Here is a 24022-nt window from a genome sequence, read left to right on the forward strand (position 1 = left end):
TGCCTTAACAAGATATGCCTTTGATATTTCAACCCTTACTTGTATTTTTTTAATAGTCACCATTTACAATACCACAATGGACGGAACACCATTTTCAAACTGTTACACCCTGTATTGTCATTTTTCGATTTTTTATACGCGATTAAAGTATGCCCCTTTACTTTCGGGGCACCCTGTATACTAAAATATTAATTCACGAATTCGTCATAATAGTAAAATGCTAGAAATTGAGTGCTTTTTTCTTTCTTCGTTTTATTAAGATATTTATATAATTTATCAAATTACGCGCTTTTTTGAACGTTTTTATCTTCCAGGATGTCGTTAAATAATCTGTACACTGGAAAGTACGAAAATTTGTTTGTTAACTTGTAGGGAACCGTATTAACTGTTGACACCCTGTATTAACTAAAACACTTAAAATAATAAAGTCTTATTTATTAGAAAATGTTAACAACATGAAACACAAAATTGGCAAATTTATTCTGAAAAGAAATCTAGAAAAAGAATAACTTAAATTTTGAAGTTACAAATACTTCAAAATATATTACAAGAGGAGCAATATTATACTTCACTCTAATAAAACATATTACATTTATATTATTATGTACACCTGGTAATAAATACTAAATGTTGTGAGTGCCTCTCATCACACCTTAAGAAGGTAATATTACTATAAGAAAATATGGAACTGTCCTGATGGCAACTCCTCCGATAATATCCACAGAATTTTCCTTGTATCATGAAAAGCTAAATACGTGAAAATAAAGTGCGGTCTAACTAAAGTACTTTGACATACTCAGTATTAATATTGCCTCATTGAAAAATCGTAAGAAAGGTAAAGTATTAAACACAAAAAATGAAATTACTGTTCTGCATTGCTGTAAAGAAAATGAATAATTAAACACAAAAAAGGCGCTGTGCGCTATCACTTCAACCTCCCCTTCGTCGTTAAGTAGCCCTTGGTATCAGGCCATTTTATTTACAATAGAAGAGTGCAAAGTACTTAACTGATTCGCCCATCTATCTAAAGCATTATACCTACAAAAAAAAGTTTCAAAAAACTATCGTTTTCACGACATTAAATACGATACCTAGCTGTATTTAGAGTAGTTCTCTCGAGAAATAACACTTGGTTCACTTGATCAATTCGCCCTTGAATTGTACTAAAATACGTAAATGTGACATAAAAATCCCCATACATATACAAACATACTCACTTATCTAATATACAGGCAACTAACAAACTCTCCACTTCTTGAACATCTATATTGAGTTCAGTAGAAATAAAAGGTATTTGTATTCTTGTGTATGGTTTAATCAATTTTATTAGCACTTGCGTCCTGATGTTTCTTAAGAGATCTTGAAGTAAAAACGTTAGCATTTAAATGAAAACATCAGGTGTCCCAAAATTAGTTCTCACAACTAACTTGCCAGAATTGATTTTGAGACACCTTATACAAATTACCTTCAATGTGCTCTCGTATAAATAGATCATCCATTATATTCTGCCGGTTTTGCTTTAAAATATGTTCAAATTCATTAATATCATTATTCTGGTATGCAGTCACTAAATTTGTCATTGCTAATATTTCAGGATCGTTTTTATATGGCTTGGCCTCCTGAGAATCAAAAGGGTTAATTCCAGACTTCATTAACCTACAAAAAATGGAAAGAAACCGTTTGAAAAATTGAAACCTCTAAACACTAAAACCGCTTACATATTAGCTAGAACCAAATATTTCAAACAAGTGGTCCTTCTAGGACTTCCAGATTCATCATAGTTCTTGAATGCTTCAAAGAAATCAGTATGAGCTTTCTCAAATTCACCTTCTCTTAGATGCATTTTACCACCACATTCTGAAATTTTAAAGTTCATCACATCTAAATAAAAAATGTACACAGGGTGAGTCAGATTTTGAGAACTAAAACTTTAATTTGAAAACCATCAGGGAATGGACTGGTTTCAAGTCATGAACACCAGCTAGCAATTTCGGCTCTGTTAGTCTGGCAACTTCAGACCATAAAATTAAAGATGCACACACATATGCACTGAAATAATTAAAGCCTAAGAAAATTCTTCATTAAGGAAATACAAAATGTTCAAGTTTAATTTTAACAATTGAAAATCCTGTAACTATTTTAATAAAAATTTGTATTGATAGGTAATAAAAAAATAATTATTAATTTCTCCATTGACATATATACCAACCATTGAATATTTTTGTGTATTAAAAAGGTAGTGAAAAAAAAGGAAAAACATGTTTGTTACTTCCCATTCCAAACACTTATTGAAACAATAAAACACAAAAATTCAAGGGCAGCCAAGAATAAATAAACAAGTAGGAGCTGTAAAATGCATGAAAGAAATAAAAAGTCATCGCTTATCGTTCTCTTCTTGTGCCTAGATATACATTAGTTGAAAAATAAACAAGTATAGTTGATAAAGAGGTGGTTAGCATGGCCCCTGGGCAAGAATTACTTGTTGAGAACACCAATTATAAGCAATATCTTGTATAATTGTCCTTATTATTTTTTTAATAATAGAACATTTATTCAGAAAACAGAATTATAAATAGACAAAATGGTTCACAAGGCAATGAAAACACAACAGGTGTGCCTAGAGAATCTCAAAACAAGTTGATTTTTCTCATGCTTATGATAGCTGAGATATTAGGCTCAAAAAATGTTTTAAAAATTCTGGAGTAAGGCATTTCAGCAATGTCTTACTCCAAAATAATCTGATTTTAAAAATGTATTTCTTTTATTGACATATTTTGCTGGCAAGAATTTGAAGTGACTGGCAGCTTAAGAAGAAGAGGCTTAGGAGTGGGTCACCTTTAAAATTTTATGATTTTAACCTGCAATTTCTATATAAAATAAGCAAGTTTACATTAAATTCTAGTATCACTGAAAGTGCCACCATCCTGAAAATATTTTAGTCATTTTGCTCTTGTCAAATTTCATATCATAGTAAATTTTCAAAATTTTCTTATTAATAGTTTTTCCATAATCAATTACTGCAGTTCTTGAAAGAATATCAAGTATAAAATGCAAAAAAAGGAATAAAATCCTATATCATTTTTGTTAAGGTAAAGTTGTCCCAAAATCATTATTAAACACCCTTTAAAATAAAAACAAGCAACTTTTTACAAAACATGTTTAGTTGAATCAGTATTTTTTACCTTCTAACACCTACTATACTCATTTGTACCAATGTTCCTAGAGCATCTATATATGACATACCTCTAATTACCCCCATAATAAGAGGGTGAGGGATAGCTGACTTTATATGTAATGATTGTTCATACAAAGTTTTTAGTTTCTTGTTGTTTTTCTGGGCAGTATACATTTGAATCTCCAAGGCATATATCTCTAACAATTGAGTCCCTTTCTTTAAATCATCCTCCCCATCATCTGTCTGACAGGACTGATGCAGTTGTTTAAGTATTTTAGCCAATTTATTGAAGTCTTCTCTATCATAATAGAGCTTTCCTAATTTAGTATTAGTTTTAAACCACAACCTATCATTTTTTGCATCTTTCAGAGCTTCCAGAGTAGTTTCATAGAAATTTTGTAAGAGCTCCATCTAAAACAATCATTTATACATTCACTACTATGAAAACCTGCTAATTTAGCTCTAGGCTTACATTTCGTGATGTAGAAATGTAATCCAGGATTGAATTGATAGATTTTTCACTATGATTTCTTGTTACAGCACTTTTGATGTATGTTAAAAGTTGCTTATAGCGAACCATCATTTCATCATAGTTTGATAAACGAAAATTAATTTTAATCATTTGCTTCAGGGCTTTGAAACCCCACTCCCCCTTCTCACCACCCTCAAGATCTAATACTTTTTGAAAGGAAGCTAGGGCGGCTCGGGGCTCCTCCTCTTTCAGAGCTTTACTATTATAGTACTGATTTTCCAGATCAACATCGGGTTCAGAATTACTATCTTCTGAGTATTCCTACAAAAGATAAAAGAATTTAGGGAGAAATAATTACCTTGACAAGGAAAGTTAGGTTAGATTGGTGGCATTTTGAGGAGAGACACTTACCAAACCGTAATCTTCCTCATCATCGCACATGAAGTCATCGTCAGACATTTTATTTACAAGTTTCCACACAGGTTTTTAATTAAGAGAGCCCTTTAAAGCCGGGAACAAAACTCTTCAAAAAACAAACCAAGCCAGCAGCTGCCCTTGGTAGGAACAGAGCTGTCAATTCATTGCCGGACGGTAACCAAAATTCAAACCAAAACGTTGCCACTATTTATGGCTTCTGCACTTACACCTACTTCTGTTATAAATAGCAAATAATTTATTATAAAATAGGAAATTAGATTTCTTAATAGAATATCTTCAAAACCGCTAATTTTGTATACGAATTCGAAATGACTGCCTAGTATTCCACTATCCGCTAGGCATTTTCATATTTCGTTTACCGGTGTAATTTCAAAAAGTATTTGTTAAATGTGACTCCAACTACCCTATTTGACTGATGTGAGAACATGGTATGTCAAGTGGACTGAATGGCAATCTATCATTGCTGTAATCTTGGTTGCATATGCCAGCAATTAAGCAATAAGTTTATGTGTTTTTGTTTTCTTTTTTTAATCAAGATAAAAAAAATTAAATACAAATAATTTGATATTCTTATCAAAATAATCTTCTCGAGTGAAAAATGCCAATGCTTTAACAGGATATAATGATATTAATCATTTTACTCTTATGTGCAACCGCTGGAAGTGTCGAAATACCCAAACAAATACATGTAGTAAGTTATTTTTGCTAAATCTGCAATTCTCAATTATATCTAATTAAAAATATTATTACAGCTATTTAGGCATGGAGAACGATCTCCTACTAGTATCTTTCCTAATGATCCTCATAAAAACTATAAGTGGGAAGGGGGGCTAGGACATTTAACAAATGTAAGATACTTTCCTAGTATGTACTTACAGTACTGTTATCCATTGAACCATTTAGAGGGGAAAATTACAAATGTACACACTAGGACAGAACATAAAAGAGCAGTATAATGCAATATTTTCCAAATACTACTGGCCTGTAGATGTTAATTTTACCAGCAGTTACTTGGACAGATGTCTTATGAGTGCTGAACTAGTGGGAGCAGGGATGTTTCCACCTCAGGGAGAGCAAATTTGGAATCCCAATCTGCTTTGGCAGCCCATTCCTATACATTATTTACCAAGAAATTTAGACAATGTAATAAACTAAACAACCGTTTACATATTACATACTTTTAAATAGTTTATTTCAGCTCTTAGTAATGAAAACCAATTGCACAGAATATGACAAACAGTTCCTTGAAGCACAGAATTCCTCCAAAGTTAAGCAGTATAACAGAGATTATCATACTTTGTATGTCTATCTTACTGAACACACTGGGAAAGTCATTCACACTATAGAAGCTGTGGAATCTTTGTATGATACATTAGAAATTTATCAAATGAATAATCTGTCACTGCCATATTGGGTAAATGACACACTAATGGATCAAATGAGAATTATTGGAGCTCAAAATTTAGCCATTTATTCTGAAACTGATTATATGAAGAAAATGAAAGGGGGTAGGTAATTACATAGTAAGACATGCACTCTATTTTGTGTGAATATTTGAAACAGGTTTCTTCATTAAAACTGTTCTGAACTTAATGGAGGCAGCTTTAACTGGATCCAAGGAAGTCCCTTCAATAAACACCTATGCAGGACATGATTTAACTATTGTGCATGTCATGAGAGCTTTGAGTTTAGTTGATACTCTTAAACCAGAGTTTGGAGCCTCATTAATTTTTGAGTTATATGAGGATGGGAAAATTAATGTATGTAATACCAACAATGTGTTTGTGCTTATGAATGTTGCTTTTCCTTAGGTGTCCTATTGGGACAGTTGGAAAGGAGGTATCCAGAGTCAAGTTCTTCCAAATTGCAACAGTCCTTGCAAAATAAATGAATTTCTTAAAGGTTACCAAAAGATGTTGCCAGTTAATTGGGCAGAAGAATGCAATGTGGAAAGCGCAACATAAATCTTGTTACTTTATATGATACTAAGCTTTACAAGTAGTTTTCTAATTCTGTGAACTGTTAAAAATTATCACGAGTTTAAGTTTAATAATTTTGGAGAATGCGCCAGGAATGCTAGTAGATTGGTTATGTTCTGTTCGGTGTTGCCAAATCGAGTCATAATTGCCGAAATCAAACGATTTTTTGGCGTTACTCCCTTAATTTATAATAAAACAAGATTGTGTGTAATAAGTATTTATTACATATATTTATATATATAATTGTAAATGATTTAAAATACCTACGTAGTGTTGTAAAATATTTTATGATAAAATGACTGAAATGAAAACAAATGTTAAATGTGAATTGTTGACTTGAGAAGAGGTTTGTTAAGCGTATCTTTAAATGGAAAATGGCAGCATTGCTTGAAAACTCTATTTAGTTCTTCCCGAAGTTAATGAGTTAAATATTTATGGAAATTTAAGAATTAATAACAGTAAATGAAAAAAAGTTAATATTTTTATTAGACATTTTTTCAATAGCCCCTAATGTACTCTCATCAAAATGAGTTTGTTAGAGACCCTACAAGAACAATACAACAAACTAACAAACACAGCAATAATAAGAGAAGTCTGGAAAGAAATAATTAGTGGAAGAAGATCTCTCATCTCCTCAGATCAAGTGATTGAATACAGCTTCCACTATCCTGTGGATACCAAATTGTATCTTGAGGAACTAGTCAAGAAATTTGATGAATCGTTGAAAGAAAATCTGAGAACTATTGATGGAAGTCTCAAGGCATATTTCCAGACTTTTTTGTACTACTGTTTAGGATCTTCAGACAGGGTCTCTTTGCAATCTTCCCTATTTGCTGCCGAGCTTTACTTAAAGCTAATCTTGCTTCCCTCAGAGATAGGAAAGCTATATTATGAAGGAAACATATATGCAATGGTGTTGCTTCTCTTGAATAAATGCGCAAAAAAACAAAACATTCCAAGTGAACAAGTACTTACTGTGATGGAGTTAACATTAAAATATGTCTGCGAACAAAATGCTTCATTTATAATAGTACAAAGCACTGCAAACTTGTATGCTAATGTCGTGAAGTACAGAGCATCTGAAGGGAATGTTAAGCAGAGTAAGTGGAATCTGGTACTGGTTATTCAAACTTAATGTACCATCTATTTTATGTAAAACTGGTTGGTCATGGTAAAAATATGTTTTTACAAAATTAAATAAAGATGCAAATTTTTTTTTTTAAAGATAAATTTTTCTTTTTAGAATTGTAAAATTCAATAAATTTTGAACAAGTTTTGCATAAATAGCTTTTTGATATTTCTACTAATTCAAAAAATACAGAAAGGAGTATATACTAAAATAGCAACTTTTTAATATGGGGGGTTTCATAATAATAAACAAAATTTAAGAGCAAGTGATTTATTTATATTTAGGCAATGATCCTCTGGTGCTCTTCTCTCAAAAATCTCTCAAGGATCTTATAATAGTTAAAGAACACCCCAAGGAAGTAAAGTATGTAATGGAGAGTATGTTAAGATGTTTGAGAAGTGACACCAGTAAAAGTATTTCTCAAGAACGGAGAAAGCTTGCTGCAAATATATCTAAAGCATTTATAAAAAATGTGCTTATGGAAATTGAGGATCGGCACAAACTGCAATATTTTCTAGATTCCCTTTTTTCCCTGTTTGGCATGCCAGATTTCGATTATTTTGAGGTAAGCTTAGCCAAAAAACCAATCAATGTTAAAATGGTGACTTGAAACTTTCAGGACTGCGTTGATATCATCAACATGCTCAATGAGCAACTTTACAAGGAGCTTCTTCATAGAATTCCAAATTATTTAGAGTCAAAAAATCATGAACACTGCTATACAAATTTAATGGTAATCATCTATTATATGCTAAAGAAACCCCACCCAGAGGGTTTTCCAAAATTAGATGTATTATATTCCATTTGTTTTAAAAACATTATAATTCATATGCTAAACAAAAAAAAACAGATACAATATAAAACCATAGAGATTGTAGCAAATATCTGTTTGCTTGAAGACAACAATATGTTAAATAGAATATTTGAATTGATTAATGAAACTGGAAGCCTAGTATGTATTGAAACAACAGGTATTTTGAAAGCCATGATTAGGATACTGAATGATCAACATGCGGGGCACGCATTACGAAGCAAGAACATCCTTCGCATTTTATCAAAAATGCTTTGTGCCCTCAATAAATTAGATGGTGATCTGGCATCGCAAGTCTTATACTTAATATGCAAAGGAGGCACTCCATTCAGTATAAAAAATATTCTGCCAAACCTTCACAATTTATATTTGCAACTGGCAGAGAAAACCACTTGTGCAGCCAGACTGGCAATTATGAGGATATTTTTCAAAATGGCAATGCATTCTGATGCCTCTTCTTCAGTGTTTGTAGAAGTATGTTGTCTGTTTTTAATATAATTTCCAAAAATATAGTTACATGAATGTTGTAGCACTTGTACAGATCTGTGATATTCTCATCTACAGTACAAGGTAGGGAATATGGCCCCGAGCAGTACTCAAACATGTTGTTCTCAGACGAATTCGACCACAGTTTATTTTTAGCCAAGTGCAGGCACTTAATAAAGTATGTATTTCTTTGATCTATTATAGGCATTTGACCAAATCACTTTCTTTAGATATGAACACGTCCACCATATTATATCACATTTTAACTTCAAAGAGCCGGGTTATTACATTTTATTGAACTCTATGCTAGATTTTGTAAAGTACAAGGAGCACAATATTTTAACTGACTATATGCTTGAAAATTTCGAAGAAGTAAGGATTTATTACTTTCCGATTTTGCTGTAATAAGACGAATTTTAATTCCCTAGCTAAGCTGCGTGGATACATTCTGCCATCTGCTCAACAGTTACAAGAGGATCTTATTAAATAAAGTTGTTTACCAGCAAAGTGATTTACCTAAATTCGATATGATTTGCAGCAACCTTTGGGATTTGCTATATGAGGAAACGAGCGGTATCACGAGCATTAAACCCTCTTTTGCCTTAATAGATGTTTTTAAGGATATATTAAATTTAGCTGATGACGAAGAACAAAGAGTAAGATTGTTAAATAACGTAAGCGAGTCTGCATATAGGGCTTTGAAACAAAACCAAATTTTCATGGGATCTATTATGCTTTTAACTGAACTGTGTATCGTTTTACGGAGACCTCCGCGAAATGAGATTTTGACTATTTTGGAAAATGTTTTGGATGATCCTAGAACGATGACCTGTAAGTTAATTTATTTGGTTTAAATTTTGAGCTTGTTTTTTTTTTAATTTAGTGATTACAACGCGTTACAAGGACACTTTAATACAATTAATTTCGTTCTTTGGTACAATTGGAATGATGAATCGCCTAAAGATTCCCACTGCCGTGAAACTATTCAAAAGAGCTTTAGAAGTGATTGATCCAATTGTTCAATTAACAGCTATTAAAATGTATTACAACCTTTGTACCGAGTAGGTTCTTCTCTCCTCACTTCATTCTGAACGCCATAAAGTATTAATCTTTTAGGATAACACACGAATTTGATGAAATAATCCGCTTCTGCTTTAACCATGTTACCTCAGACCATACAGTTCTGAGTCGTGTTAGTATTACCATTCTCGAAGAACTAATTTACGACAATTACATCCTTCTCAATTCTGAAGATTTTATGAGATTTGTCCATAGATTAGCTTCACGCAGCTTGGGTGAATTTATGATACATGTTTTGGATGAAAGGTTCGTGGTTTCTAATAAACACGATGTTGGTCGTTTCTACATGAATACCTTAGTCTACATGAGCGGCCATATTAAGGTATGTGCAGTATTTTTATTGATTTCTATTTATAGTTGGTCTTATAGTTTGATAACTACCCAGTGCCGCAGAGCTTCCAGAAGGACTTAACTGTTATGCGAAGTCTTATAGACTATCCAAATGAACTTATTAGGTTCCTCTTTGCCTCCATACAAGTAAAAATCCGGTTTAGCATTCTTAAAGAGATGTGTGCTATATTAGGTTTGTTTTTCATGCTATTTGAATGAAATACTCTATTGGGTAATCCTTTTTAGATTCTTTGGTAGCTGGAAAATGTAAGGTTGACGAAAATTTCTTCATATATTTACACTATTCCTTGTACACATTTAAAGTCATGTCATGTAAACCGTCTTTAAATTATAAAGGTGTATATTACAGTCAAGTGTGTCGGAGCATTGAGAGACAGATTTTTAATAGAGATCCAAAGTACAAGCCTGTAGCCTTCTATGGGGTGGGAATTTGGCAAGTGAATAAAGATGGAAATAGCCTAATTTAATCACTTTTAGGAATATGAAACAGAAGTGAAAATGTGTACAAAATCCTTGCTGAATTTGCTTTTTTTTATTCAGGAAGAAGAACGATTAAGTGAGCATTTGCTTCCAGTTTTTGACACTATTGCATGTTGGATTGATCACGTCAAACCGGAGGTATGAAAGTTTTATAAATAAACTACGTTATGTCTAATAACTTGACCAAATGCCAAATTATTATTTTATTGATATTTGCCCATAATGAAATTCTAGTCTGACCATCATATAATTATCCCTCGCAAGGTGTGCAAGCTATTTCTGCACATCTGTGGCACTCATTAACCATTCTCTCGACGTCAACGTCGAGTCTTAGTTGGAAATAATAGTAACAACCCTGGTTGAGATCTTGCATAGTTCGAAGATAACCACGGTGTAGCGAATCAAGCACAAACTATCATTTATTTAATATTATTATATAAATGGTATATTAATAATCCATTTATTAAATAAAACTAGCCAAAGGGCCAGATTGTTAGGTGATTAGCGATAGAATTTTTAATATTGGATATTGATCTGAGGATTGCCTGATGACTGAGAACTTCATTTTTACAAATTTTTTGTCAAGTTATGCATAACTTCATTCAATTTTCCTTATGCATTTAGTGAGAAAAATTATACATTGCAGCTTGTACACTATGTGCAGTATGAAAAAGGCAAGGAATTTGACCATTTGTTTAAGAAGTTAGTTCAGTTTCACAAAAGTAATAAAGACCGCTTGGAGAATTATCTCAATAATAGTGAAGGGTGACTAACAATCCTCGATAACGTACGTATTACAATTGGTTGATTTATAGAGTTCTAACCAATATGGACCCAGAATGATAATTTTTAACATTGCATACTTGTTAAATATTTTTTTAAAATAAAACCCCTTAAAATATATGTGTATTTTTTTTATTTGTAATGGGCTTTGTGATCGTATGATGTACAAATACTACTAAAGTGTTTGTATGTACAGACTATGACTAAAGTAAAATGTGCATAACTTTCATTATTTAAAGAGATCATGAAATGCTACTACTTTATTATACGTTTCATTGAGTGGTAGCTGTTAAATCACTTTGCTTAAGAGAAACAATTAATGGCTTAAACAATGGTCTAATCGTAAAACACAACCATACGCGTAAATTAATGTCCGTAGAAGTTACCTAAAACACATTAAGCGAATGCTACAGTCGTGCCACTTCGCTATTACTAAGCTGTTCTAAAGGAAAATCTCAAGCGTGCTAAGCTATATTTACTAATAATTATACGAAGCGACAGACAGTCTTAAGCTATAAAGATATCGGAATAGAAATTGTCATTTTGTGTTGTTAACAACTTTTGAAACAATGTTTTACTAAAATAACGAATTTCACCATTAAAAAATCACAATATGACAATTTATTTTATAATTGTAAAATAATCTTAAAAATTAAATTGATCGCCTCAAAAGGAGGTGCTGGGCGAAATATTTAAAATACTGGTTTTTAATTATTAGCATTATACGATATTGCACTTCTATTTTTATCTATTATCATTAATCTCACAAATATTGAAATATAATAATTAGACATAACCATTATACAACATCATCGAAAAAATTATTAGAAATAGACAAATAAGGGGTTTCATTTTAAATGCTGCAATCTCAAATTTAAAATTCAACTGAGATTCTTATAAACTTGTCTGTCTATTCACCTGTATGGAAATATAAAATAAAATGTTTATAAGACAATATTATTTTAGTCTGAGTTTGAATTAATTGAGATATTTCCAGATTTAATATGATACACCTGAAATAAAATACATAATATGATTAAAACAATGTTCAATAAAGCCTCAAATTTGAGGCGATCTAATAAAAAAACGTAGAAAGGAATTACTTTCAATAATGTATAAAATAAACTAGATATATTAACAATTAATACGCACGTACGTTATTGCGACTATGATATACAACAATTTCTTAGTATAATCAAAAATGTCAACATATCTTTACATAAAACATAATAGAAATTAGAGTCTATTTTTATTGCACCGCGTGTAACATAGACATGGAATAATGTTTCCAAGCAGATTTAAGGTGGCACAATTTTATTCTGAAGCAATGAATAAGATTAGTACAAATTAAATTAAACTAGGAGCACCAGTAAATAAAAGTCAGTAATGAGATGTTATTGCAACGACGGTTAGTGATCCAAAACTTCAATTTTCAGTAAAGTAGTTTAGTGTGGATCAATGAAAGTCACAGAATGAAAATTTTCATATAAATTTCTAGGTTTTGACTTTAAATTAGTGTCTTCTTCTGTATCGTAAAAAATATCTCCAAAAAACGAATTTCTTTGAAAAATATATCTCCCCAAAGCTCTTAGAAGCTTCAGATAAACTTGACAATATCATTGTTAATGTTAATTATTGACAATATATTGGTAATTATGATATTGGATAAAACAAACCAAATAGGATGAACGCAAATGGTATTTACACAACATACATCACGTGCGCAATCAACTTAAAAACACGAATGATAAGGACATCGTTCATCTCTGTGTTGATTTTTTATACTGAATTTACATATTTATTAATTAATACATAAAATTTAAAAAAAATAGATCAAAGGATAAGTATGAGGATAAGCTATCATATTAGTTTATGGCAATAGTATTTTGTTGAATTGATGTGATGTTTCGTGTGATTACGAGCTTCGCAGAGATGTATTTTCCAAAAAATTTCGTTTTTAGTAGCTTGAAGAAGACATTAGAGTCGAAACGTATATAATTGCAGAAGTTTCCATCTTGTAAGTGACTGTTTTTGGCCCACACCAAACTACTTCACTGAAATATGAGATGTTATGTTTTTTAACCAATGCAAATCCTATATTTCTCTAACATTATCATCTGGGTATACTGTAGTGGCGACTAGCACCAATTAGGGAAGAATAGCAACTTTTCATCTTCTGAAATTCTCCAAATAAAATCCAAATGTAAAAAGACTTCTAGAATAGACTTATTCTCTATTTGCTGGTTCTGCCACAGGTACAGGACAAATGGTTTTAAAAAAATCACGTCTGGGAAAATTGGCTTTTACCAAATTTCCAATGAAAACCTTATGAATTCAAACTTGGCACTTGCACGTCTTAAAACGGCAGCCTCTAAAGTCACAAAAATTACTAAACAGGCTATTTTAAGACGGTAGACTTCCCTAAAAAATACATCAAGGGAATTTCAATTTATTCATAAACTAATCATCACGTCGAAAATGTGATTTACGCTAATCGTGTGGTACCCAGAACGAGGGCATATGTTAATACTAACTCTAACATTTTTAAATTTTGAGAGATCTGGCAAAGTACCTACTTTGTGCTCTTAATAGAACAATTTTGAATGTTTCCTGCATTCGATTTAACATACACCATATGAACATAAAATTAAGGTAATTTACCACAAGTCCCAAAATTGCACTTGCCGTTGACATATATCTAAAGATTCAATTTAAATCCCTTACCGTCAGGAAGCTTAAACTTACCAGTACCAAGTGAGTATCTGCTTCTGACGATCTTGGCTTGCCTTATAATAGAATTTAGAATAAGCTTCGCATCAAATGCAGTGCGAAGGAAGACGAATAACAAGATGGAAAGGCGAATCCAGCTAGCTGCTGGAGGAGACCTTCAAAAGCTCATGCAACCCAGCTGATTGTGGTCCTTGCGGTCCGGGACTTGGGGTAAGGGGAGTCAACTGGTTATTTTGAGCCATTAATTTTTGACGTACTTCACGTATCTAAAACCACATTTCGATGTTAAAGCCGTTTGAAAACATATTTCCAAACATTCACCTTAAGTTGCAAGGTGCCTCTTGTGGGAAAAATATCCGAATGCTCTTCTTGAAACCTAGAGGTGGCCTTAGACGAAGGAAAAAAGGAATGTTCCTTGAAAAGTTGCATCACGAGTTGGCGACGTTGTTCTAAAGTCCTTCTATGGCCTTTATCTGGGTCTTTTGTTCCTGGTGTTCTAGGGGTCCGTGGTGAGGGCGAAGTGCCTTCATCGGTGTCTTGCAATTCCAACCTAGCGTGCTCCAGAGAAAAATCCGGACCGAAGAAATGCGTGCCGGCTAGAGGTCGAGCAGAGGGTAGAGATAAGGGAGCATCTGCTCCTGAAACTTGAAAGCACATGTTCCAACGTAAACATTGTTGTTGAACAACAGTCAATTAATAACAGCTTTAGTTGAGTTACTGTAATTGCATACATAATTGAATTACTTTTTAAAGTAATACGTTTGGGCATTTATTGTAACTGTAAAGTTTTATTATTATTATCTTGTTTCTCTTAACGTATTTTCTTTTTAAACTGACCTGAGCTTATATCTTCTTCCGGTCCTCTGGCAGGAGCAGTTAAAGGAGGTCCACGATTATGCCTTAAAGAATTAGAACCAAATAAACTGGGGCTTGGCACTGAGATCGCACTAGGAGACTGGCCTTCCGAAGGTTGAAATCTAGGAAGCGAGGAAAACTTGGCTTCGAAGTTGACTGTTTCAAGCACCCTAAAGAACCTATTTGAAAATTTATTAACTTCAATCCTTAGTAACCACTTACTTATCCATTCCATCCTCAATATTCCTTTTAAAGAAACTTTTCTTGGTAGAGGGTGACTGGAGATCGATACCAATATCCGAAATTCCCTGGAAACTTGTCTGATTCACTGCTAACTGACGCCTTTGCAGAGGAGCGCAGCCCAATTGAGCCGGTGTAGGGGCTAGTTTAAATTCCCCACCATTTTCTTCGCGCATGTTTGAATCTTCCTCAGATGAACCACTTTCAATTTTCGGTTTTTGAAAGAAAACTGGCCCTAAATTATGTTTTATACAAATACTGTTACAAAAAGAAACAAATTACCTTGGTTTTTTGGGGTGCATGCTTGCGCTTCTTCTTGAGAGTGCGTAGTTGTCGTGACTCTGGCAGGTTGGCTGACAATAACCGAATGAGGAGGGGCACTAGTTGCAGTTGCTTTTGGTAATAACTGCACAGCCAAACGAGGCTGTTCGTAATTCTGTGGTTGAACGTAAACACAGGGCAGTTCAGAAGCTGCTGTAGACGCCACTTGCATTACGAATGGTTGCCTGTCTATAGGTCCCTCTGTAAGACACACAGGATGACCATTGCCGATTAGTACTGTTAGAGGGGACTGGTAGTTTTCCGGTGTGAGCTTACTGGGTACTGCTGGTTTAAGGATTGTCAGAGATGAACCATTACCCACTGAAAGATATTGGGAAATATAAAAATGTACGCGGTTCCCGAAAAAAACTAGGACAAAAACATATTACAAATTTTTCAACCTATATGCGAAAAAGGTTCGTTTTCGTCCTAAAACGCGTCAACCTAAAGTTGATTAAGAAACTGTGTTTCCCTTATATATTTGAAAAACCTTGTAATTACCCGGTGTGCCGAAAATTATTTAAACTTACAAAATCGGATTGACTGATAACACCAAGTGTAAACTATGTAAAATGGATATGAGATTGGAAAATGAATGTTGCTCTTCTTATATACAAGACACCCGCCAATGTATTTGTGCTGGGAAACATGACATTTCTCAACTCCCGGAAAACATCCCTGCAGTCATCCCGGATACCCACCCCCAGTGACAACTTGAATAGCCCTTCTCTGCAGCTTAAACACATCACGCGCTCGGTCACCCCACCCCATGTAAATATGCCATAAGTCATGCTCAAATGAAACAATAACAAGTAAATGTTCTAAGAAATTCGCGTTTTATTGTTGTATTTGGGTTTAAATCGAGTTTGTAATGTGAAATTGTGACTTAAAATACCTAAGCCATTCAATTGAGCAAAATTGTCTTATGTTTCAATAATAATTATAAATTTACGAAGGGCTACGGTTATAGAAAATCATGTGAATTTCTTGTTATAACACTTTTGCTTTACAAAACAAAATAATAGATTGACACCAAATATTTTCCATGAGATTATGATTTCAAGTAAGACTTTCAAAGGTACAAAATTGACTTTTAATTAGTAAAAATCAAAAACATATTTAACGTCGTCTTTAGAAAAAAACCGTACGGAATTTGAAAATATAGGAAAAGAAAAAAAACCTAAACACACTAATTATAATTTTAAAAAAGAAAAACTAGTCCACATTATGCTTCACGAATTAGTTTTAGTTAAAATTACCCTAATATTTCAATTTCACCGATTTTTCGAAGAGTCTTACCTACCTGATGAGAAGGCAGTTGTAGGCGTGTTGGGAGCTGAAGGTTCTTCTGACTTTACAGGTTGAGGAGAATAGTGAATAGACCTGATACTTCTTTGTTGAAAAGGCAACAATTGGTACGAGACCGGAGCTGCAGGACTAAATATACTCGATTGCTGAGGTCCTTCCATGTCACAATGAGACTCCGAATCCGAATCAGTCACCTAACCAGAGACATACTGACAAAATACAATTTCTTTTCTTCAACTTACTTTCTCCTTGCACTTCAAATCTATTTCCTGACTAACGCTATCGGCAATGACTAAATGATCATCGTCTTCCTCATCAACTGGTCTTTCTCCTTGTGAAGGGCTCATAGGCACATCACATTCGCCAGTAGAACTTAATTTGCTCCTAACAGAACCTGTTGATGATTTTCTTCTATCTTTATTACACCTGAAACAACAGTAATTTTTAGAATGTTCGTAAAATAATTAAGATAAAAAAACTGAAACATGCCATTTCCAGTCGGGATGAGCTTTAAAATGGGCCTCTTTAACCTCAGTCGCCAGTTCATGGTACTTTTTCTTTTCTGTCGAACCAAGTGCGTACCACCACTCTCCGAGAATTTTGGAGACTGTGCGATTATCTTGATTGGGATGTCGCTGATGCACCAATGCCCGATGTACTTTGGAAAAAATCATGAAAGCATTCATTGGTCGCCTGATTCTATCCTTATTATTCTGAAACAAGTTGCTCCATTAAACCTTCAAGATCTAAATAACCAACTACCTTTGCTTCTCTTCCATGCAAAGAACTGGTAGATTGAGTCCTTCTTTGTGGAGTAGAGGGCGTCCTTCCAATATCCGCCCCTCCGGAACTGTCTCCATTATCAGGTTCGAATACATCATCGTCATCATCTTCATCCTCAGGATTATGAAGTACATCATGATCACCACTCTCATTCTCTGGCACTTCCTTGCTAACAGGCGAAAGAGGCCCTCCGGAAAAATTGTTACTGGACAATATTGGAACCACCGCATGCCATGGCACTGCAAAAGCCGAGGCCGAACTGCCTACTTGAGATACTTGAGAATTTTGAATTAAAGACGGTTGAGATATTGGGGGTTCAATAGCTTGTTCGGGAGTAACAATGACACCGGCAGGAACTGCCCTTGACTGGGATGCTGCGGGAAGTACTGGTACTAATTGCGTGGGATGGACGATTACTGCTGAATGAGAGTTTCGCATATGGTCAGTCTGGATAACCTTGAAAATTATATATATATATTTTTTTTTATTTGAGGGCTGTTATAGGGGGGGTGGAAAGCTAACCTGTCTAGGAATGGGCTTAGTTTCCTCATTGCGATTTTCTAGGTTGTTCTTAATTACTACCAAAATTTTCTCTTGGGACTGGGGGAGAGCGTATAAAGAACCTAAAAACAAATTTTATTTTAGAAAAAAGTTATGGCATTTAATCTAAATAAATACACAAACACAATGGAAAGTAGAATCTTAGACATTATTAAAATTTCTACATAATGACACAATTGGTTTTAAGTAAAGAAAAACACATTTGTTGTGTAACTTAAATCTGAATTGAGGACACTGCAAGGTCCAAATTAGCAAGGCTCAACGTGAATACCATGAAGCAAGAAATAATTGAGACAACTAAAATTTCAACATAGCGTACCTGCAGTCACATGGGGAGCCAAAGTAACCCTTTCCTCAATTCCCGAATTTTGCTGTGAGACTGCTTGTGAATTTTCCAAAGTAGAAACACTATCCCAAAGTCTAGGTCTTGGGGAGACCCGGATCACACTTTGTGCAGTTTGCACTGGCCGCACTAATTCTGGTCTAATAACTGGCTGATGATATGGAGGGTATGAAGGAGCTCCTCCTCCTATAGGTAAAAATACATTCTGACGAGGACCTACAGTTACTGGAGAGGGGGCGCTAGCGACTCTCGCCACTGGAGAACTGGAAGTTCCTGGAGAAAACGCCGCTGGAGTGGCTGAGCGCGAGCTTCCTAGTGAAACTATAACACAATTGCGTCAATGCTTGATTAATACAAAGCTTTGAAGTTAATTACCTAACATGTTAGCAACATCAGTTTCTTCTTGATCAAAACGACCCGTAACTCTGCGATCCTGCGCACTTGGCGAGGTTTCAGAATCTCGGGAAGTATCTTCACCCTCTTGTTTACTTCCCGCCCTCGGAAATGAGGTTCCACGCAGCCCGTTTCCTTTCTGGCTCAAATGGCGAGAGCAATAGCCGCGCCTTTGACTCTCTTTGTTGCAGTTTTCTTTTGAACATAATCTACGCCATTGCTTTCCATTGAATTTTTTACGTATACCATTCGGATTAGAGACCACGTCCCCTTTTTTATACTTGTGTGGAGTAGCAGGTTGACTAGGAGTAACACTACTAGACGACGAGCCTCTACTATGCATACTACTCCTTTTGCTACCTCCAGAAAGCTTAGCTTCTTCAGTAAAGCCCTCTTGCCTTAACTCGTCTTCACTTTCTCCAAATTCGTCATACATTCTGCCATTTGACAATGGAGTACAGGCTCCAACAGACGCATTAAGAGTTCCAGGTGAAGTGCGAGAATACTCATTTGTCTGGGATGTTACTAAGTCTAAATGTTCAAGTTCATCCCACCATGGTGGACGTAACAAACGCAAATCTGCCCTTTTAACATTTACTTCATAGGATTTTTCACCTAAAAATTTATATGATTATGTTTGGCATTTCTAAAGTAAGAAATGCTAACTAAGAATGTTTAATTTTCAGGCCTATTAATGCAATAGCAATAGTTTAAGCGCATAAAATGTATATTAAAAATATGAGGCAAAGGGCTTCCTTCCATTTTGTTATTCTGTTGCTATTTTTATTTATAAAAGCTGTAAGTTTGAAACACATAACGAAAATTTGTGGTCTATATTTAATGTTAAATAACTCTAAAAATAAGAAAATAATTTGAATGCAGCTTGAAGCATATTAGTGTGTATTTTCCAGGTTATTGTCAGTTTTTTTAGAAATGACTTTTCCTAAGCTTTAAAAGCAGTAGCCCAATTTTCCTAAGCTTTAAAAGCAGTAGCCCAATTATAAAAATCCATTTTAATCGGCCTACACTGGTGTAGCATGCCTTGTAAAGGCAATGAAAATAATTGTCTGAACAATGATGAAAGAATTTTTTTTGTTTGACTTTTTCAAGCTTACCTCCTAAGACGCGTTTTTGGGCCAGAACCCTTTGTCAGTTGGGCTCACTCATGTCACACAATTGGAATAGTACTAGCTGAACTTTTGCTTTTGCTACATCAACTTAGGCAAAAGAACTTATGCACATTTTATAGACTGTACAACCTGAGAGGATTGTCTATATGGATTGTAAAACTTGATCTTTGATTTATATTTCTCAAAAATTTATTCAAAGTTTTTAGAATTTAGTAGTCAATATGACCAACATAACATTATGTAATTGGCTTTTTAAAACTGTTATCTGTTACATTCAATGACCTCTAAGACATGGATTTGTGTTTTGAGGTGCTTTTTTGGAAAATAAAATGCTAATTCTCACTGTGACCCCAAATGTCTCTGACACAAAATCACTTCATAAGGATACTAACATATGGCTAACTTCCGATTAAAGTGTTGTCTATCTTTTAGTTAAATGCAGGAATTACAAGAGAAAGCATACCATATACATATATTTCCATATTCATGCCATTTCCAAGATACTCTACCAATAAAAGACAGTTCACAATAAAAATAACACCTCAATAAAATGGAAGAAATAAAGCTGTCAGAAAAAACTGAGTAGAAGGCCCCAAAATCACCTGAAGCCTGACCATGACTTAAATATTCCTCATGGGAGCAAGGAGTAAGTGCAATACCACTTAAACAAACTTTAGCTTGCACTCAAATAAGTTCAGATATAATATCTTTCCACCTTAATAGGCAGGCAATTAAATATCTCTAGGAATGTCCAAGAAAATACACTAGAAGGGACAGGCCAAAGATTCAAGACATAATTCAAAATCATAAATATGAACACTGATCATGAGGAGTAAATTATGGAAATGTATGATTTAGAGAATCCATTTTATTGAACATCCTTATTGATATTAATCAAGCAAAAGATGTGAAACAGGGTTGATCAATTTTCTACTCAATAAAATTTTGCTTCTAATTTAAATATTTCAAAACAATTAGCCATAATTGTTTCTTTGGAAGTTACTTTAGTATAATGCTTAGCTTAAAAATGAATAAACATTATTATTAGAGGATTTGTCTTAAGAGAAACAATTTCAGTGTCATTATTTTCATGTAAAAATTTATAGCACTTCATATTTCTTAATAACTTGCAGTACTTACCGATGACTGCAGCTACAAATCTTATAGGCTGCCCAGGTTGTCCTTCAAGAATAGAACACACAACTCCTTCAACAAACATGCTCTGACTCTGGTTGTGTCGAACACAAACTCTTGTTCCTATACTGATCTGATTCACAGAAGGACTGGCATCTCCAATTACATTGTAACACTCGCTATCAAAAACATTCTCATATGTTTTTCTTTCTCCTTTACCATCCAGTACTACTGTGATCTAATGAAGAGTAATTTTAAATTTAAACTTAAGCTAAACCACTTTATAAATTGACTTACTGCATCACCTCCAGCTTCTTTGATCACTCCTGGCAGATACCAATCTCCTTGCTTGGCAAGTACTCTGTGATTGCACCATTCACTTAACTCAACAAGTGGAGGAGGTGGCGGTGCTTTTTGGTTGTTGAAAGAGTATTCTGTAGTAGTCACACTAGGCAGTGTTTGCACTACCGATACCGCTATGCAAGTACTGGAGTTAGATTGATGTTGAACACCCTCATCTAATTCAGATGGGTCAAATTTACGCTTTTTGGGGAGTTTACGGACCCCCATGTCCATTTTGAAATGTACTGCAGCTGATAGATTGTCTTATGAGTAAGTTCTAAATGGTTTCATAAAAATATGAGGCATCATCTCTTTCAGAACTGTAGATATTTCTGGTTTGATTTTCACATTATTATAAAATTTATTTCACCTGTTTTCGGATTGACATTTATTAGATGAATCCTTCGGTGGCAACAAAAATATTCTGGTCCTACTTCATGAATGAATTGTTATTATAGTGAAATAGTAAATAAACAATCAAGGCTCCATCTTTGAGAGTGTTGTTCTTCCCTTGGTTGGTCTTCAAAGTTCCATTTGGAATATTTTTTGGGAAAACGGTTCCTCGATTTTCAGGACAAACCCAGAGATTAGGAAAATTAACACGCTTTTTTATTAACACCCACAAACAAGGAACCCAATAATTCCTTGATTCTGAATCAAATAATTGACGAGTTGACGTACTCGAAGCTGTCCAATAAAAAGTATACATCTTATTTTGAACATGAAATTATGGATTGTGTCATTGTTGCGTCAGTAAGAGTATTCGAATGATTTTGTAAATGTAAGAATACAATTTTTAAGTATTATTTGTAATTTAATTTTCAATTAGAACAATTAACTTTAAATCTAACTTTAATATACAATTTTTTTCACCTTAGCGCGAATTTTAACTTTCTAATTTGTTAATATTCATTTAAATTAAACTCGACGTCTTAAAAGGTCACATTAGCGACGTTGCATAGCGAAATTCATTGATAAGACTGAAACGGTAGTAGTGTATTTTCGCATCACTTCATTGATATTTGGTAAAAAGGTGAGACTACAATATTTTTAACTATTATACCTAGAGAAATTCGCAACTTTCTAAGTTTTAATCAATTATGTATGTTAACAGAAGCAAAATGTGGCAATACCGAGGTAGCTGGATCCGCCATTTTTCGCATATTTTGAGTCGATGTCTTAGGATTTAAAGCTTACGGAATCAAATAATGCATAATGCTTTTTTGCCACGTACTGTTGTAAACTGTTATTTACCGTGGCGGTAACAGCAAACAAAAATGAACTGAAAAGATCTGATATCGTTTTAAAAACATCTATAAAGCCATTCAAGAAATCTTCCGACGAAGAAAAGGTATCCATAAACAACGATATCTCGGGAAAACATGAAGCAATCGCTTTAAAAATGGCTCAAATTAGTGGCCTCGTTGCGCTCTATGACCTTACACAACTGAATTTGCAAAAACTCTATTACTTTCCAAAATTTTGCAAAAAAAAGGTTTTAAAAATGCTTTTCCAATATTCCAGAGCCTAAACTGACTTATCCAAGATCAATGTAAGATCCACATCACTTCATTAAATTGAAAATCGACCCGTTAAAAATTTCCAAATTTTACTGAAGATTTCGGTGAAGGAGTTTTTATAAAACTTCAAACTCCAAAAGAGATTGAAATTTTATTAGATGTTTCATAAATAACATACCAAGTAGTACGCATTTAGTGCCATGGTAGCACCACACGTATAAAATTAAATTATCTCAATAGCATTTATAAGGTACGTCTCAAACGTCACGTCACCTATCCTAACATCACTAGTTAAAAGTTGTGAAAACAAAAGACGGGGTAATAAATTAAAATGATTTAATTTACTTGTTACAAAACGTGGGTTTGGAAGGTCCCTGATCAGCTCAAGCGAAACGCCTTATATAATTTTGATCGCAATTCTCAAAGTTGTTATGAATTTATTATATATACATTCTTGTAGTCCACAAGTGTTAAAACACTCAACTACTGACGCAAATCGAAACAAAGTAAACTATAATATAGTTTCATAATTATATAATAGATGGCGCATCAAGTGTACATGATGTCACTTCACCAGGATAATTTTGGGATTTGAATTTGGTGGGAAACATTCCCGCAGCCCACAAGTGTTGAATCACGTAACGTTCTTTCGGTGTCTGAAAAACGATTATTGATTACGATTCCGTTCAGGATGCGAGAGTACGGATCTCGGTATACGCCAGTGCAAACAGTAACATAACAAATATGTTTGCTAACTCATTTCAACAATTACTCTTAAAAACCTTTTCGACTTACTTATTTGTCTGTGAAGGTGTTCTACCGCTGTAGAAGAACGAGATGAAGACCTGTTTCTCCTCTCCTTCTTGTTCACCCATATCTATTTCAATCTGAAAAGGAAAGTTTACGTACTACAAATATTAATTTAATTGTTAATTTGCATTGCGACCATGCTTACCGACCCAAGGCGAACAGCAGAAGCGATATGACAGGACAGGTGACGTGATGTATACGTCATAAGTAACATTAAGTCATTTCTTTTTACATGTGTGGCGCCATTTACTTGGAGTATTTCTCAGTAAGTAATCTACGAAGAATGAAATGTTGAAATATAATTCCAAGAACGTACGTGTTAACTAAATTCAGTTACCGTCTTGTAAACGATTACTCGCAAGAAAATG

General features: G+C 33.9%; 4 protein-coding genes and 1 long non-coding RNA gene across 8 annotated transcripts; 2 read left to right on the forward strand and 3 right to left on the reverse strand.

The window, feature by feature from the left end:
• Positions 1-420: 420 nt before the first annotated feature.
• On the reverse strand, positions 421-4420 carry alien (COP9 signalosome complex subunit 2 alien). Its single transcript, XM_066390978.1, has 8 exons — positions 4059-4420; positions 3648-3968; positions 3244-3586; positions 1719-1857; positions 1466-1656; positions 1218-1359; positions 1092-1163; positions 421-1038 (listed from the first exon to the last, which is right to left on the reverse strand). Exons 1-8 carry the CDS (start codon positions 4104-4106, stop codon positions 966-968), a joined length of 1329 nt encoding a protein of 442 aa, XP_066247075.1. The 5' UTR covers positions 4107-4420; the 3' UTR covers positions 421-965.
• A 210-nt stretch (positions 4421-4630) lies between these two features.
• Positions 4631-6218, forward strand: LOC136409380 (lysosomal acid phosphatase-like). Its single transcript, XM_066390833.1, has 6 exons — positions 4631-4776; positions 4838-4933; positions 4989-5228; positions 5284-5593; positions 5649-5845; positions 5897-6218. The coding sequence occupies exons 1-6, from the start codon at positions 4708-4710 to the stop codon at positions 6047-6049; spliced, it is 1065 nt and encodes a 354-aa protein (XP_066246930.1). The 5' UTR covers positions 4631-4707; the 3' UTR covers positions 6050-6218.
• Positions 6219-6484: 266 nt separating this feature from the next.
• On the forward strand, positions 6485-11223 carry LOC136409379 (uncharacterized). The gene is made up of 12 exons (XM_066390832.1): positions 6485-7164; positions 7478-7758; positions 7813-8478; positions 8535-8668; positions 8721-8862; positions 8919-9321; positions 9374-9551; positions 9607-9892; positions 9940-10093; positions 10147-10343; positions 10399-10539; positions 11048-11223. The coding sequence occupies exons 1-12, from the start codon at positions 6591-6593 to the stop codon at positions 11168-11170; spliced, it is 3279 nt and encodes a 1092-aa protein (XP_066246929.1). The 5' UTR covers positions 6485-6590; the 3' UTR covers positions 11171-11223.
• A 206-nt stretch (positions 11224-11429) lies between these two features.
• On the reverse strand, positions 11430-22006 carry cic (Putative transcription factor capicua). 4 transcript variants are annotated; one of them, XM_066391517.1, is made up of 14 exons: positions 21280-22006; positions 20989-21220; positions 18701-19333; positions 18302-18646; positions 17944-18044; positions 17401-17877; positions 17128-17351; positions 16881-17064; positions 16634-16832; positions 15292-15531; positions 14992-15244; positions 14752-14948; positions 14236-14558; positions 11430-14180 (listed from the first exon to the last, which is right to left on the reverse strand). In XM_066391517.1, exons 1-14 carry the CDS (start codon positions 21556-21558, stop codon positions 14052-14054), a joined length of 3816 nt encoding a protein of 1271 aa, XP_066247614.1. In that variant the 5' UTR covers positions 21559-22006; the 3' UTR covers positions 11430-14051. The 4 variants fall into 4 exon arrangements, with proteins under 4 accessions (XP_066247614.1, XP_066247613.1, XP_066247612.1 ...); XM_066391516.1 differs by having other exon boundaries at positions 14752-14939; positions 15292-15651; XM_066391515.1 differs by having other exon boundaries at positions 14236-14552; positions 15292-15651.
• Positions 22007-23194: 1188 nt separating this feature from the next.
• LOC136409706 (uncharacterized) lies at positions 23195-23916 on the reverse strand. The gene is made up of 3 exons (XR_010752194.1): positions 23800-23916; positions 23640-23731; positions 23195-23500 (listed from the first exon to the last, which is right to left on the reverse strand). It is a non-coding gene; the product is annotated as an uncharacterized lncRNA (long non-coding RNA).
• Positions 23917-24022: the final 106 nt, after the last annotated feature.

The sequence above is a fragment of the Euwallacea similis genome, chromosome 6 (genome assembly GCF_039881205.1).
Source record: "Euwallacea similis isolate ESF13 chromosome 6, ESF131.1, whole genome shotgun sequence".
In the NCBI taxonomy this organism is placed as follows: domain Eukaryota; kingdom Metazoa; phylum Arthropoda; class Insecta; order Coleoptera; family Curculionidae; genus Euwallacea; species Euwallacea similis.

What these genes read in the sequence shown, in the direction of transcription:
- alien (XM_066390978.1), bottom strand. Translation starts at nt 4,106, where the DNA reads ATGTCTGACGATGACTTCATGTGCGATGATGAGGAAGATTACGGTTTG. An exon ending in TATTTGGTTCTAGCTAATAT is followed by an intron (nt 1,657 to 1,718) that starts GTAAGCGGTTTT and finishes CATTTTTTGTAG; the next exon opens with GTTAATGAAGTCTGGAATTA. An exon ending in GTTGCCTGTATATTAGATAA is followed by an intron (nt 1,164 to 1,217) that starts GTGAGTATGTTT and finishes TACGTATTTTAG; the next exon opens with TACAATTCAAGGGCGAATTG.
- LOC136409380 (XM_066390833.1), top strand. Translation starts at nt 4,708, where the DNA reads ATGATATTAATCATTTTACTCTTATGTGCAACCGCTGGAAGTGTCGAA. An exon ending in GGCTAGGACATTTAACAAAT is followed by an intron (nt 4,934 to 4,988) that starts GTAAGATACTTT and finishes TGAACCATTTAG; the next exon opens with AGGGGAAAATTACAAATGTA. An exon ending in TACCAAGAAATTTAGACAAT is followed by an intron (nt 5,229 to 5,283) that starts GTAATAAACTAA and finishes AGTTTATTTCAG; the next exon opens with CTCTTAGTAATGAAAACCAA.
- LOC136409379 (XM_066390832.1), top strand. Translation starts at nt 6,591, where the DNA reads ATGAGTTTGTTAGAGACCCTACAAGAACAATACAACAAACTAACAAAC. An exon ending in TGATCCTAGAACGATGACCT is followed by an intron (nt 9,322 to 9,373) that starts GTAAGTTAATTT and finishes TTTTTAATTTAG; the next exon opens with TGATTACAACGCGTTACAAG. An exon ending in ACATGAGCGGCCATATTAAG is followed by an intron (nt 9,893 to 9,939) that starts GTATGTGCAGTA and finishes TTGGTCTTATAG; the next exon opens with TTTGATAACTACCCAGTGCC.
- cic (XM_066391514.1), bottom strand. Translation starts at nt 21,558, where the DNA reads ATGGACATGGGGGTCCGTAAACTCCCCAAAAAGCGTAAATTTGACCCA. An exon ending in ATTTGTAGCTGCAGTCATCG is followed by an intron (nt 19,334 to 20,988) that starts GTAAGTACTGCA and finishes ATAAATTTTTAG; the next exon opens with GTGAAAAATCCTATGAAGTA. An exon ending in GAGGCACCTTGCAACTTAAG is followed by an intron (nt 14,181 to 14,235) that starts GTGAATGTTTGG and finishes ATGTGGTTTTAG; the next exon opens with ATACGTGAAGTACGTCAAAA.